General features: G+C 45.9%; 1 protein-coding gene across 4 annotated transcripts in view; it reads left to right on the top strand.

The window, feature by feature from the left end:
- The window catches only part of senp6a (SUMO specific peptidase 6a), a 79,857-nt gene extending 65,790 nt beyond the window's left edge, over positions 1-14,067 (top strand). For all 4 annotated transcript variants that reach the window (XM_078405162.1, XM_078405159.1, XM_078405161.1 and 1 more), the window contains 7 exons: positions 1,320-1,412; positions 3,058-3,440; positions 6,923-7,005; positions 10,020-10,099; positions 10,947-11,015; positions 11,107-11,257; positions 12,999-14,067. In XM_078405162.1, the coding sequence (XP_078261288.1) occupies positions 1,320-1,412; positions 3,058-3,440; positions 6,923-7,005; positions 10,020-10,099; positions 10,947-11,015; positions 11,107-11,257; positions 12,999-13,166 (1,027 nt within the window). In that variant the 3' untranslated portion in view covers positions 13,167-14,067. The remainder of the gene's footprint in view (positions 1-1,319; positions 1,413-3,057; positions 3,441-6,922; positions 7,006-10,019; positions 10,100-10,946; positions 11,016-11,106; positions 11,258-12,998) is intronic.
- The last annotated feature ends 1,191 nt before the right edge of the window (positions 14,068-15,258 follow it).

The following is a 15,258-nucleotide window of genomic DNA, read 5'->3' as shown; positions in this document are numbered from 1 at the left end:
CAGCACGGTGGCGACGCAGTAGACTTGGTCCCTCACAGCCCCAGAGCCCCGAGTTTGAACCTGACCTTGGGTTCAGTTTGGGTGGAATTTGCACGTTACCCCTGTGACCACATTGGGTTTTCTCCGAGTGCTCCGATTTCCCTCCACACCCCAAAGAATGCAGGTTTGTAGGATAATTGACTTCTGTAAATTGCCCTGAGTTTGTACGACAGAAATAATGTACGGGTGATTACTGGTTGGCATAGATCCGGTGGGTCGAAGAGCCTGTTTCCACACTGTATCTCTAAACTCAGCTGTGATGTGGGTGTAATAGGATAGCGCAAGGCACTGGGCCAGACTCATTGCTCCAGAGATTGGGGTTCAAATTTTACCATGGGCTCCAAGGATCTAAAATTCTGAAATTAAATAATTTAAAAACTAGTCTCAGGAATGTAACTTATGAAACTACAAAGCCTTGTGTTCATTAATGTCTTCCAGGATATGGAGACATGGACAATTCTTAATTGTCTGAACTCAGGAGGATGTTGCAAGTTGCAGGGGTAGTCAACTTGCAGGAATGAAATCCATGACCCTTGCCTAATCTATCCTGTATGTGATTCTAATATAGTTGATGCTTAACATCCTCCTGTGTTCAGACAGTTTAGTTTAGAGATACAGCGCGGAAACAGGCCCTTTAGCCCACTGAGTCCGCACTGAACAGTGATCGCCGCACGTTAACACTCTCCTACACACACGGGACAATTTACACATACACCAAGCCAATTAACCTACATACCTGTACGTCTTTAGAGTGTGGGAGGAAACCGAAGAACCCACGCGGTCAGGGGGAGAACGTGCAAACTCCGTATAGACCACCCGTGGTCTGGATGGAACCCGGGTCTCCGGCGCTGCAAGCGCTGTAAGGCAGCAACTCTACCATTGCGCCACTGTGGCTGCCCTTAAGGATGGACAGTCAAGGTAGAAATAGCCAGCAATGGCCACAACCCCTAAACGAATTAATGATCTGCCACGTTAGAATCATAAGGCATGGAAACAGCGATCTGGCCCAACTTGTCTATATTGACTAAGATGCCCCATCTGCACTCGGCCCCTCCCCTCCCCTACACTCCTCCCTCTTGCCTGTTTGGCCCATATCCTTCCAAACCTATCCAATCCATATACCTCTCTGGTGCTGTAAGGCAATAGCACTCCCGCCCTAATTCACTCCACTGTTCTTTAGTATCCACTGTACGCCAGCGTATTTTCTCAGCATAGTAACCATGTTGGGTATAGGTATGTTTCGTAACTTTAAATCTTCTAATGTCTTGTCTTTTTTTTAGATTACCACAGCGTCGTCATGCCAGGGTGAAAACGTGGACACGGCATGTAGATCTCTTTCAAAAGGACTTTGTATTTGTTCCAATTAATGAAACGTAAGTATTATAGAGAACTATTCATTGTATCTATTTAAGACACATGGTCTGCAATGGCCTTGAGACGTACCAAAGAAGAGTCAGAGAGCTGTACATCATAGAAATAGGCCTGGGCCAAGTTGGCATACTGAACTTGTCCCACTTGCCTGCATTTGGCCATAGCCCCCTAAACCCTTCTTATCTGTACGTTTGTCTAAATATCTTTTAAAAGTTGTAATTGTATACCTTTCTATAGCTTCCTTTGGCAGTTCCTTCCAAATAAGGCCTACCCTCTGTCTACCTCCAGTGAAACCCTCGGACCATCTTTGGTCGGACTTTACTGACTTTATCTTGCACAACCATTATTCACGTTAGTTCTTTTATCCTGTATCTGTACACTGTGGACGGCTCGATTGTAATCATGGATAGTCTTTCCGCTGACTGGTTAGCACGCAACAAAAACTATTTACTGTACCTCGGTACAAGTGTTAATAAACGAAACTCTGAAAAAGTTGCTGCTGAGGTCCCTCTTAAATCTCTCCCCTCTCCCCTGTTCTTCGTTTAAGAACATGAAAGTGATTAGTGAGGCGGCGGACTAGTCAAAATAAAGGTCGTTGGGTGTACAGAAGATGCAAGAAACTGCTGGACAAGAGAAGGAAAGGGGCAGGCAATGTTTGGGATGGGTCTGACCAAGGGTCCAAATCCAAACACTGTCTGTCCATTTCCTTCACAGATGCTGCTTGACCTGAGTTCCTCCAACATTTTGTGTTTTTTGTTTTAAACTCAAAGGGTGGTCGTTTGGTGTAGAAACACTGCCAGATATTTCCTTTGTGTTGACTCAATTACTGTAATCCAAGTGGGATGAATTAATTCATACGTCTAGAATGGACATTTAAGACAATAATTAACAACAATGAAAAGGCATTTAGACAGGTACACAGATAGGAAAGCTTTAGTGGGATATGGGCCAAACGCCATGGGACTTGTGTCGATGGAGCACGTTGGTCAGCATGGACGTTGGGCTGAAGGGCCTGCTTCCGTGCTGTATGTCTCTATAATTTGGGAGTTTATTAAGATATAGAACATAGATTTACAGCGCAGGAACAGGGGTTTCTGCCCACAATGTCCGCACTGAACATGGTACTGAGGTAATTAGGGGCACCACAGTGGTAGAGTTGCTGCTTGACAGCGCCAGGGGCCCGGGTTCGATCCTGACTACGGGTGCCGTTTGTACGTTGTGGCCACGTGGGTTTTCTCTGGGTGCTCTGGTTTCCTTCCAAATTCCATAGATGTACAGGTTTATAGGTTAATTGACTTTGGTAAAATTGTAAATTGTCCCTGGTGTGTAAGATAGTACGGGGTGATTGCTGGTCGGCATGGACTCGGTGGGCCAAAGAGCCTGTTTCCGCACAGTATCTCTAAAGTGTAAAGTAAACTGATCTCATCTGCCTCCACGTGATCTGTATCCCTCGATTCCCTGCGTATTAGATAAATATAAGGTCATTTGAGATGTTATCATTTTACATATCTTTACACTAATTCTGCACCTGAGAAGTTCTCAGTGAGTTAATCAAGTCTGCATCCATTAGTTTATCCCAGCAGCTTGAACTAAATGTTCTTATTGTTTAGAAATAAACAAGCATTTTACTTTTTGATTCTGTTGCAGGGCTCATTGGTTCTTGGCAGTGATTTGTTTTCCTGGCCTCTGCAAGGAACCAAATGCAAAGTCGCAGGAAAATGAAGGAATGCACCCCTGCAGCTCTGCCCCAGCAGAGAGTAGCAGTAACCCCACTTCGTCGCAAGAAGATTCGGAGACGGAGAATTCGGCCGCCGATGGGCAGAGAAGAACTCCTGACCCCGTCGACAGTATGCCAGAGCTCAGCGCTGGCAGTAACTGTGAGAGTATGGAGTTTGATAAGCTCCACACAAGGCGATGCTTGTCTGCAGCTAATCACGTCCTTGGCCACCTCAGTCGGCTGAGCACTGAGCCAGATGATCACCAAAACTCCAGCCAGAAGAGTGAAAATGGCATGGAAGTGAAACAGCTAGGTAAAGATCTCTCTATAATTGCACGAGTAGGCTAGGAAAATGCTTGATCTTAAGTGAAATTTCATGTCAAAGATTTCTAAATGTTCATGAAACATTTGAAAGTGAACATGAAGTAAAAGTTGTGGATAGACATAAAATGCTGGAGTAACTCAGTGTGTCAGGCAGTATCTCTGGAGAAAATGGATGGGTGATTATTAACGAGCAAAACATTTTCCCAGGATAGAAATATCCAAGAAATATCCAAGAGGGCAAAGTTTAAAGGAGATGTGCACAGCAGATTTGTTGTTACAGAGAGTAGTGGGGCACGGAGGCACAGCGGTAAAGTTGCTGCCTTACATTTCAGGGTCCCAGGTTCGATCCTGACTACGGGTGCGGTCAGTATGGAGTTTGTATGTTCTCCCTGCGACCTACATGGGTTTTCTCCAGATGCTCGGCTTTTCTCCCACACTCCACAGATGTGCAGGTTTGTAGATTCATTGGTTTTGGTAAAATTGTAAATTATCCCCAGTGTGTAGGATAGTCCTAGTGTATGGAGTGATCGTGTGAACACGGTGGGCCGAAGGGCCTGTTTCCATGCTGTATCTCTAAAGTCTAGTGGGAATCGAGAATTTTCAATAGACACATGGATATGCAGGGAAAGGAGGGATAAGGATTACGTGCAGGCAGAGGAGATTAGTTTAACTTGGTGTCATGTTCGATGTGCGCATTGTCAGTCGAGGAGCCTTTTCCTGCTCTGTATTGTTCAGTGTTTTTTAATACAACTTGGCATCATGTTGAGCACCTGTTCCTGTTCTATGTTCAAGTGAGTTAAGGTTAATTAATGTGCCAGTTCTGTGCATAATATGAGACTGCAAAATGTAAAGCTGGATGCACATTTGACTGGGGTCACAATGACCATAAACACTAACTCCCAATGTACTAACGGGAGCTGGTTTATGTACCTTGACATTACCAGTCACCTGGTTGAAGGGTTAGCCTCTGTATTTATTGGTTTGGGCAGATGGCATGACTGGTGACCTGGACATCACAAGGGCAGGATTGCATTGAACTTTTAGGGATCTAGGTACATAGTTCCTTGAAAGTGGCGTCACAGGTAGATAAAAGGTGGTCAAAAAGGCTTTTGGCACATTGGCCTTCATCAGTCAGAGTATTAAGTATAGATGTTGAGAGGTCATGTTGCAATTGTATTTGTGATGTTCATGAAGCCACATTTAAAGTCTTGTGATCAGTTCTGGACACCATGTTACAGAAAAGATGTTCTCGAGCTGCAAGAGGTGCAGAGAAGATTTACGAGGATGTCGCCAGGACACAAAGGTCTCAGCTGCAGGGAGAGGTTGAGCAGGCTAGGATTCTATTCTTTAGAGCAAAGGAGGATGAGGAGTGATCGTATAGAGGAGTACAAAATCATGAGAGGAACAGATCGGGTAAATTCACCGGGTCTCTTACCCAGAGTAGGGGCATCGAGAACCAAAGTGCGCAGATTTAAAATGAGCGGGAGGGGGGGGGAAGATTTAACAGGAACCTGAGGGGTAACATTTTTACACAAAGGTTGGTGGGTGTGTGGAACAAACTGCTGAGGCAGGCACTATCGCAACATTTAAGAAACATTAAGATAGACACAATGCTGGAGTAACTCAGCGGGTCAGGCAGCATCTCGGGAGAGAAGGAATGGGTGACGTTTCAGGTCGAGACCCTTCCTCGGACTGAGGAACATTGACAGACTTAAATATTAGACAGGTACATGGATAGGATAGGTTTAGAGGGACATGGGCCAAACGCAGGCAGGTGGAACTAGTGTAGATGGGACATGTTGGTCGGTGTGGGCAAGTTGGGCTGAAGGGCCTGTTCCATGCTGTATGACTGAAATTTTCCTCATCAAGCAATCAGTGTGGAGGGCATCCTGGGCAGGACATCCAATGTCGCAGGACTCCATTTTGGGAAAGGTCTGAGGGTGGACATGGGACACCTGTGACCGCAAATGCACAGGGGCCAGGAGGTGATGCTGGGGGAGTTTATTTCTCTGAGCGATGGTTGACATCCGGGAGATGTGTGAGTATAAGAAGGATCCCAACCTGACACGCCGCCCGGCCATTCTCTCTACCTGCTGGCTCATGCGCTGAATTTCCCAAACAATAGGTGTGTTTTTCATTGTGTGAGTACAGGGACGGCACAGAGGCGCAGCGGTAGAGTTGCTGCCTTGCAGCGCCAGAGACCCAGGTTCCATCCTGACTACAGGTGCTGTCTGTACAGAGTTTGTACGTTCTTCCTGTGACCATTTGGGTTTTCTCCGCATGCTCCGGTTTCCTCCCGTATTCCAAAGACGTGCAGGCTTGTAGGTTAATTGGCTTCAGTAAATTCAGTTTGGACTCAATGGCCGAAGGGCCTGTTTGCATGCTGTATCTCTAAACTAAACCAAAATGTACAGGAGATGGAGCATCACCATCTCCTGGCCATCTTATCAATGCTCCGAATCATCTCCCTTGTAGAGCCTGCACTTACTGTCCTCCTCCTTTGCCAAGATCGACAATCAACTTTGGACTCTGATCCAGGCTTAACGGCTAAATACCCCACGTTACCCTTTTTCACAATTAACTGTTTTTAACACCTTGATATACACTGCCTGATGGAGGGAAAGGAAGTGTTTAATATTGATGTTAGATGCTTTTGCTGTGTTCCCCCAAGGAACAGTAACAGGCCCTTCAGCCCACTATGTCCGTGCTAAACATGATGCCAAGATAAACTAATCTCCTGCTTGTACGTGTTCCATATCACTACGTTCCCTGCATAACCATATGCTATGTAAAAGCCTCTTAAATGCCCCTATCTTATCTGCTACCACCACCTGCCCTGGCAGCATTTTCCAGGCACCCACCACCATCTGTAAAAGAAAAACCCAAATACTTGCCTTGCACATCTCCTTTAAATTTTGCCTCTGTCACCTAAAAGGGTTCTGACGGTCCACAACCTTGCATTACAGTTCAAGGGCAACAAGGGCGGCACGGTAGCGCAGCGGTAGAGTTGATGCTTTACAGCGAATGCAGCGCCGGAGACTCAGGTTCGATCCTGACTACGGGTGCTGCACTGTAAGGAGTTTGTACGTTCTCCCTGTGACCTGCGTGGGTTTTCTCCGAGATCTTCGGTTTCCTCCCACACTCCAAAGACGTACAGGTTTGTAGGTTAATTGGCTGGGTAAATGTAAAAATTGTCCCTAGTGGGTGTAGGATAGTGTTAATGTACGGGGATCGCTGGGCGGCGCGGACTTGGTGGGCCGAAAAGGCCTGTTTCCGCGCTGTATATATATGATATATGATATGATATGATATGTTTATTGAAAGCATTTTTAAAGTCTATAGACATGTGATGATTTGTGCTGATTTTAGTGTGTTCTATTGAAGCGTACGTTGCTTAATTCTCACAACTGTGTGGCTGTGTTTTTGACTTAAGGATTAAGACTGCTAATGCATGTTGAATTTTCTGAGCAGATGCCTTAAAGCAAATCGAAGTCAGTTATACTGATGACAGTGAAGATCCTTTTGACTTTTTGCCAGATCAGGAATACAGTCAGGTGAGATTATAACTTGTACGAGCCTTCGCATGAGTAAATGGTACTTATGACAATAGGGAGATCTTAAAAGTATCAAACATTTATGAATTGAGCCCAAGGTCACCGTGGTAAGAGGCAGCAGTTTTCTAGGTGGATTTATTGATTATTGTATCTACTGTTGAAGCAGCAAAGATGACATGCATTTATACAGCATGAAGAAGGGTTCCGAACCAAAACCCTCCGCAACTCCCTGATTAACTCGTCCCGTCCCACCCAATTGACCACTTCCCCAGGTACTTTCCCCTGCAACCGCAGGAGATGCAACACCTGTCCCTATTCCTCATCCCTCGACTCTGTCCAAGGACCCCGGCAGTCTTCTCAGATGAGGCAGAGGTTCACTTGCACCTCCTCCAACCTCATCCACTGTATCCGCTGTTCCAGGTGTGGACACCTTTATATCGGCAAAACAAAGCCCAGGCTCGGCGATCGTTTCGTTGAACATCTCCACTCAGTCTGCCTAAACCTACCTGATCTGTTTGCTAAACAATGTAACTCCCCCTCCCATTCCCATACTGACCTTTATGTCCTGTACCTCGGCCACTGTCAGAGTGAGGCCCAGTGCAAATTGGAGGAACAGCACCTCATATTTGAATATATCTCTGTATGCATTGTTGTCACCTTCTCCTAGCTAACAATAATCTGTTCTGCAGTCTCCTTGAACCACATCTCTTATGATGACTCATTTTCACACCTCACCCTTCCTTATCTCTGGTATTTATTCACAAAATGCTGGAGTAACTCAGCAGGTCAGGCAGCATCTCAGGAGAGAAGGAATGGGTGACGTTTCAGCTCGAGACCCTTCTTCAGACTGATGTCAGGGGGGCGGGACAAAGGAAGGATATAGGTGGAGACAGGAAGATAGAGGGAGATATGGGAAGGGGGGGGGGAGGGGGAGGGGAAGAGAGGGACAGAGGAACTATCTAAAGTTGGAGAAGTCAATGTTCATACCACTGGGCTGCAAGCTGCCCAGGCAAAATATGAGATGCTGTTCCTCCAATTTCCGGTGGGCCTCACTCTGGCACTGGAGGAGGCCCATGACAGAAAGGTCAGACTGGGAATGGGAGGGGGAGTTGAAGTGCTCGGCCACCGGGAGATCAGTTTGGTCAATGCGGACCGAGCGCAGGTGTTGAGCGAAGCCATCGCCGAGCCTGCACTTGGTTTCGCCGATGTAAATAAGTTGACATCTAGGCTCTTCCCCTCCTCCTTCCCAGATCTCCCTCTATCTTCCTGTCTCCACCTATATCCTTCCTTTGTCCCGCCCCCCTGACATCAGTCTGAAGAAGGGTCTCGACCCGAAACGTCACCCATTCCTTCTCTCCCGAGATGCTGCCTGTCCCGCTGAGTTACTCCACCTTTTTTGTTTATCTTCGGTGTAAACCAGCACCTGGATTCTTTCCTACCCAAAACTTTGCCTGTATGTGCTCCAGCGATCCTGCCTGACCCACTGTGGTGCACCAGCACGTTGTGTCCCTTTGGCCCAACTCACTCATGTCAACCAACATATCCCACCTGCCCACGTTTGGCCCATATTCCTGTCTTTCCTATCCATGTACCTGTCCAAATGGCGGGAGTACATTTATTTTTAAAGTAAACCAGCATCTGCAGTTCCTTGTTTTGCATTTGTACAATGTTTTATTGTCCTCATCTTTGAGTGTTTTAACTATATTCTGCACTATAATATAGCACTCTTCTGCACTATATATCTTCCCCTTTTGCTCTACCTATTGTACTTAAGTTTGACTTGATTGTATTTATGTATAGTATTATCTGATCTATGGTATGGTACTTTAGTTGTCACATGTACAGAGCTACAGTAAAATTCATTTTTGTATACAGTTCAGTACCAGTATCATTATACATAGCGCTTGGATACATGAGATAAGCATCTCAGATGCAGTACAAGTATATAGCCATAGTACACTATACCAAGTCAACGGTTTGGCGACAATCTGTTTGGATTGCATAAAAATCAAAGCTTTTCACTGTACCTCGGTACACGTAACAAGCATAAACCTCAACCTTGCAAAGTCCATGCATACCCACCAACATTCCCAGCCCATCTGTAGATCCCCATGACCTTTATCTTGGGGGTGTTCACTGATATTCACCTCCATTTGAGAATCCATAACAACACTGGTTCAATGATACTTTGTTGTCACATGTACCTAAGTATAGTGTACAGTACCTAAGGGTGGTACAATGGCACAGCGGTAGGGTTGCTGCCTTAGAACGTCAGGGACCTGGGTTCGATCCTGACTATGGGTGCTGTCTGTATGGAATTTGCACGTTCTCCCTGTGACCACGTGGGTTTTCTCTGGGTGCTTCGGTTTCCTCCCACACTCCAAAGAGGTACAGATTAGTAGGTTAATTATATTCGGTAAAAATTGTAAGTTGTCCCGAGTGTGTTAGATAATGCTAGTGTACGGGGCGATCACTGGTTGGCGTGCACTCGCTGGGCCGAAAGGGCTGTTTCCGCACTGTACCTCTAAAGTCTAAAGACCGGCTTTTTGACATATAATTAGGCAGCAGACAGATACACCTACCATCTCCTAAAAATATAAAAATCAAAAAGTTGAAAATTTGAAATGAAAAACGCAAATTTCAGAAACACTCAGCAGGTCGGGCAGCGTCCGTGGGATGAGTGGCAGAGTTAATGTTTCAGGTCTGGGGCCCTCATTGGAAATGAAGTGTCCTTTACCTAAAACGTTGACTCTTGTTTCTCTTACCACAGCTGCTGCCTGACCTGCTGAGTGTTTCCAGCATTTTCTGTTCTTGCTACCCATTCTCGACAAAATTGGCGTAAAAGTTAGCAATTCAAATTATCAACTTCAAATCGTCTCTCCATATCTCAGTAACAGTACTGGTTGGATGTTGGGAGAAAAATTGGTGAGTTTAACTTGCTGTTTAAAACGATGTACTTTTCATGAGTTTGTGAAGATCGATTATCCCTGACGCTGACTCTTGCCGTTGTTCAGGACGACAGCAACGATACTGGGAGTACGGCAGAAGACAATTCCTTTGAGAGTGTGCCGTGGGACCAGCAACCTTCCAAACAGTGAGTACTCCAGACTCGACTGGTGATGGGAAGCATCAGTAATCTGTAATGGACACACCCTGCTGGAGTAACGCAGCAGGTCAGGAGAGGATGGATAGGAGACATTTTGGGTCAGGACCCTTCTTCTTTTGGGGGGGGGAGAAGAAAAGTGGGGATTCGGGACAAAGCATGGTGGGTAATGGGTGAAATTATGTTCTAACAAACAGTCCAGTAGAGTAGTGCCATATCTAAGCACATCCCTAATTAGCAATTATACAAAAATAGTCCACTGATCGCGCATGCACTTTCCAAGTCCAGTCCAGTTATGAGCAGTGCCCAATCCAGGCAGCTGCGGGCCCCTAGCAACCAAGGTCCCTCTCCTCGCCCGTCCAGCTTTGTTTCCCAGGGGTGCCACCCGCTGCTGACCTTGAGGACAGGGATCGCCAAACCCTGATTCCCTCTCCTCTCCTTCCAGCCTTGTTCCTCTCTCGTCGTGTCCGTCGATGTTGCGGACTCTATCCTCCCGGTCGGTCTTTGGTCTTGGGGGACGAGCAGCAGTGGCTCGGCGGCCTCCACTTTCCAGGCCATGGTTCGCCGGGTCCCCCGAGCATGGACCGGCTCGGCAGCTCCCCCTGCAGGTCACGAACCGCCAGGTCTTGCAATAATCTGCAGGGTTTTTTGCTAGGCATGTGTGTATATATGTCAGGAATGAAGGGATATGGATCACGCGCATGCAGATCTGTTTAGCTTGGCATCATGGTCGACACAGACATTGCGGGCCGAAGGTGGTGTTCCTGTGCTGCACTGATCTACAATGGCTAAAATAAAACAATCACTTGCAGCTTCATCATCTTAATCTTTTCCACAGGCCGTGCATTCTCATCATGGATTCTCTGCGTGGACCAAGTCGAACAAACGTGGTTAAAATTCTGCGAGAGTAAGGACGTTTCCTTCGGCCTTTTAAGATTTTCTGTTAAATTCTTGGAGGATTCTAAGTATTTGACTCCCCCTCTTGGTGTTTGGAACAGGTACCTTGAAGTGGAGTGGGAAGTGAGGAAAGGGAGCAGAAGGTGTTTCACCAAAGAAATGATCAAGGGTTCCAACCCTCGTGTTCCTCAGCAAGACAACTTCAGCGACTGTGGGGTGTACGTCCTGCAGTACGTGGAGAGCTTCTTTGAGGTTGGTATCGGCATTCACTGTAGTAGTTTCAGGAGGAGAGCATTTGGTTGAGTTTTACCCTTGTAATGATAGGCAGTCTTAATCATCCAGCATGGAAACGGGCGCTACGGCCCAACTCATCCATGCCGGCCAATATGCCCCTGCTAAGCTGTGGGCACATGGCTGCACAGTGACGCAGCAGTAGGGTTGCTGCCTTACAGCGCCAGAGACCCTGTTCGATGATGACGTCAGGTGCTGTTTATACAGAGTTTGCACGTTTTACCCTTGACCGCATGGATTTTCTCCTGGTGCTCCAGTTTCCTCTCTCACTCCAAAGACATACAGGTTTGTAGGCTAATTGGCTTTGGTCAACTTGGAAATTGTCCCTAGCATGTAGGATAGTGCTAAATATGGAGTGATTGCTGGTCAGTGCGGACTCGGTGGGCCGAAAGGTCTGTTTCCATGTTGTATCTCTAAAATCTAAAGTAAAGCTAGTCTCACTTGCCTGCATTTGGCCCATATCCCTCTAAACCTTTCCTATCCATGTGCCTGTCCAAATGTCTTTTAAATGCTGTTATGGTACCTCAACTACCACCTCTGGCAGGTGGTAGACCGCTCGTTCCATAGACCCATCACCCTTTGAATGATTAAGTTGCCTTGCAGGTTCATATTAAACTTTGCTTCTCTCACCTTAAGCATCTGTCAACTTGTTTTTGATTCTCCTATCCTGGGTAAAAGACTGTGCATTCACCATCTCTTTTCTCCTCATGATTTAATATACTTTTATAAGATCACCCCTCAGCTTCCTGTGCTCCAAGGAATGAAGTTCTAGCCTGCCCAACCTCTCCCTATAAGCTGGTCCCATCTACCCGTGTTTGGCCCATAAACCTTTCTATGTACGTCCAAATGTCTTTTAAATGCTGTTATAGTACCTGCCTCAACAATCTCCTCTGGCAACTTGTTCCATATAACCACCACCACTCTCTGAGCAGGAAAACCACATGGCTCTCCATTCTTTTCTCTCCCCGCTAACCCGCAAGGATGAAGCTTCACGGGATATTCAACGGCAACAATCGCCTCACTCCACAGCCAGCTTGTTTATCGATAGCTGGGCCAAATCTCTCCTCGCTTCGATCCATGCACGTGTACAGTGGGCGTTTGCAGTATACGGATGACATTATGGGAGACCTGGCTGACTTTTTTGTTTGAAAGATCCAGCATGGAATCAGGCTCTTCAGCCCACTGAGTCTAGGCTGACCATTAATCACCCGTTCACACAAGTTTAGTGTTATCCCACTTTCTGATCCACTCCCTGCACTTGAGGGACAATTTTACAAGACACCAATTAACCAACAAACCCACGCATCTTTGGGATGTGGGAGGAAACTAGAGCACCCGAAGGAAACTCACACGGTCTCAGGGAGAATATGCGAACTCCACACACAGCAAGGTCAGTATCACACCCGCATCTCAGGCGCTGTAAGGCAGAAGCTCCACTAGCTACACCACTATGCCGGCCACTGTTCCTCCAGTTTGTGAGCTACCCAAGCGGAATAAAATGGAGTGTAGCCATTAGAATCTGCCAAGCCAGATGCTGAACTGTTGGGATAGCAGATTATAAGAGTTTCACTGTTCTCCAAGTTTTAAAAAAGCACCGTCCAATATTTATACTTGCGGTGGGACACTAACTCTTTCCCCCACACCCCCACCCCACCTTGTTCACTCGGCTGCTGAAATGATACTTGCACCCTGTGGTTTGCAGAATCCGATTCCGAGTTTCGAGCTGCCCATGAACCTGATGGACTGGTTCCCTCAGCAGCAGGTCAAAAAGAAACGGGAAGAAATCCGCAACGTCATCCTTAAACTGTGCGAGGCACAAAGCCGAGGGAAGAAAGGGCAGGAACTAAAAGTGGCCGAGGCCCCTTCCTGAGCAACGTGGAACCGAGGCGGACTCTTGACAGGAGGCGTCTTCACTGGTCACGTGGTACTGTTGCACTAACACAGAAGTGATTGGATTTGTTCTTGTGTAGGCTTCCACACTAGGAAAAACATCCAGTGTGCTACTGACCTTCACAGAACATCGATCGACGCACACGCCTCCATTTTACAGCCACCCAAATGAATGTTTATGTACTGTTATAAATATAACAAACTGTACATATGTTCATAAACAGATTTTGGAGCATTTGTGATGATCCGTTTTCAATGTTTGGGTTAGTAAGCATTTGGTATGTATTTTTGTTAAAAGTAATTGGATAGCTACTTACAAGTATGATTAAAAGTTATTGTAGTAATAAAATGGATTGGGCAAATTTCTTATTTTCTTTTGCCGAGTTCCTCTGTTTTTCTCCCTTCCTCGCCCAAATTAATTTCTTCCTTGCTGGGCTATGGTTCCATGATATCCCTCAGTCTTCAAAATTTCCAGGATTGGTATTTCCCGACCCTCTTTCCACACATACAAACTTCCAACACTGATCGCTGAAGAGCAGCTTCCTGAGCCCACAATCTCCTCCTTCAAGCTACAGTTGCTGAGGGTAGATAGCAGCCTATCCTGAGACCACCTGATTCTCATGTTGGGTATCAATGGGTGACGCATTAAATTAATTTAAGATGCTTTTTGAGGAGGAATTGGTGAGATTTTTTGTCATCAGTTATTGATGACAGCATGTACTGTAGTTGCAAATAGTTTTTTGTTCCCCGTTGTAAAGCCGTAACCAACCAAGGTTGTCAGGACCTTGAGTTGTGGCTTCCATGTAAAGAAAGCTGGTACCATATCTCAGCAAGCTTCTGGCATTGCCCAAGAGGACCGGCGGAGAGAAAATTGGTAAGTGAGGGGATGGGGTTAGGTTGGGGGGGTGGGGAAGGGTTGGGGGTGAAGGTGCAAAATTTATAGCAAGAAAGTGCCTTCAAAAAGATTGCTCTTGGGCGATTGGTGTACAAAATTGTACATCTTCAGAATGTTTTGCGGCATTTAAATCAGATTTTGGTGTCTTCCCTTACAAGAATGAACTGTTGAACAAGTGCTGTAGCCGTGAGTGGAAAAACCATGAAATTGATGTTCATTGAAACCAAAACAGTCTAAAGCTTTTCTCCAGCCCGACTTGATGTAGAAACAGTCCATATTGTTTGTGGCATTGAAGCCACTTATATTCAGAGGTTTATTTAATTCAAGCATTTGGAAATGGACTGAATATTGTGCAGTTTTGTTTCTTGCTTCACAGCAACAATACCTCAGTATATTGATGCACATTGCAGTTGCTCCATTTGTATGCAAGATGATTTACTGTAAATGCTGTTTTAAAACTATGTGTACTAATGTATGGAACGTGTCTCTGCTTTAATTATATTTCATCTTTCTGCCGCTGTAACCAGAATTGCCTCACAAATGCATTATTTAATCTTTAAAACTGGCACTGAAATAAGGGAATGGCCTGCCAAACTATTTGCACAAGCCACTTGACATAGTTCTGATTTAGATTTTCCTTCACGCAAAGACTTCAACATTGGGATTGCTTTTATTTAAAGGAAAAAAAACACTGGGGAGCAGAATTTCATTCATGAATGGCGGTCAAGGGAAAATGCATGGTGTTGATGGGGAGGCTGTTGGTCTGGTTGTAAGATGTTTACATTGCAACCAGAGCTGGAGGCCGGAGGGGAGGGGGAGCAGACGGGGGAAGTTACTGTTCTCGATTGCTGGACAGACACTCCTGTAGGAAGTGTGCCTTGTGTGAAGTCAAGTGCAATTTTCTCCCCCCAGTTCCAAGCTCTGGCAAACGTCACCTTCCAGCCTGGCATACGTCAGCAGCTTGAAAGGTCGGCACCACCTAAGAAAGCAAATTAAAAAGCTTGCCATCTTCCGCAGAATGGCAACAACAGATGGGTACAAAGCCTTGTATTGTTGCCTCGGTTACTTTTATGGGCAGTCTGGAACATTGGTCACTCAATATTGCAGTAGTATTTACATGGTTTTGTTTTCCCTTCAATAAATCATCAAAAAATGGACAAGATCAAAGCATTGTGCA

Source organism: Rhinoraja longicauda, chromosome 9, assembly GCF_053455715.1.
Source record: "Rhinoraja longicauda isolate Sanriku21f chromosome 9, sRhiLon1.1, whole genome shotgun sequence".
Lineage (NCBI taxonomy): Eukaryota > Metazoa > Chordata > Chondrichthyes > Rajiformes > Arhynchobatidae > Rhinoraja > Rhinoraja longicauda.
The sequence above is the reverse complement of the archived record's forward strand: the minus strand, read 5'-3'. Positions and strand labels throughout refer to the sequence as shown.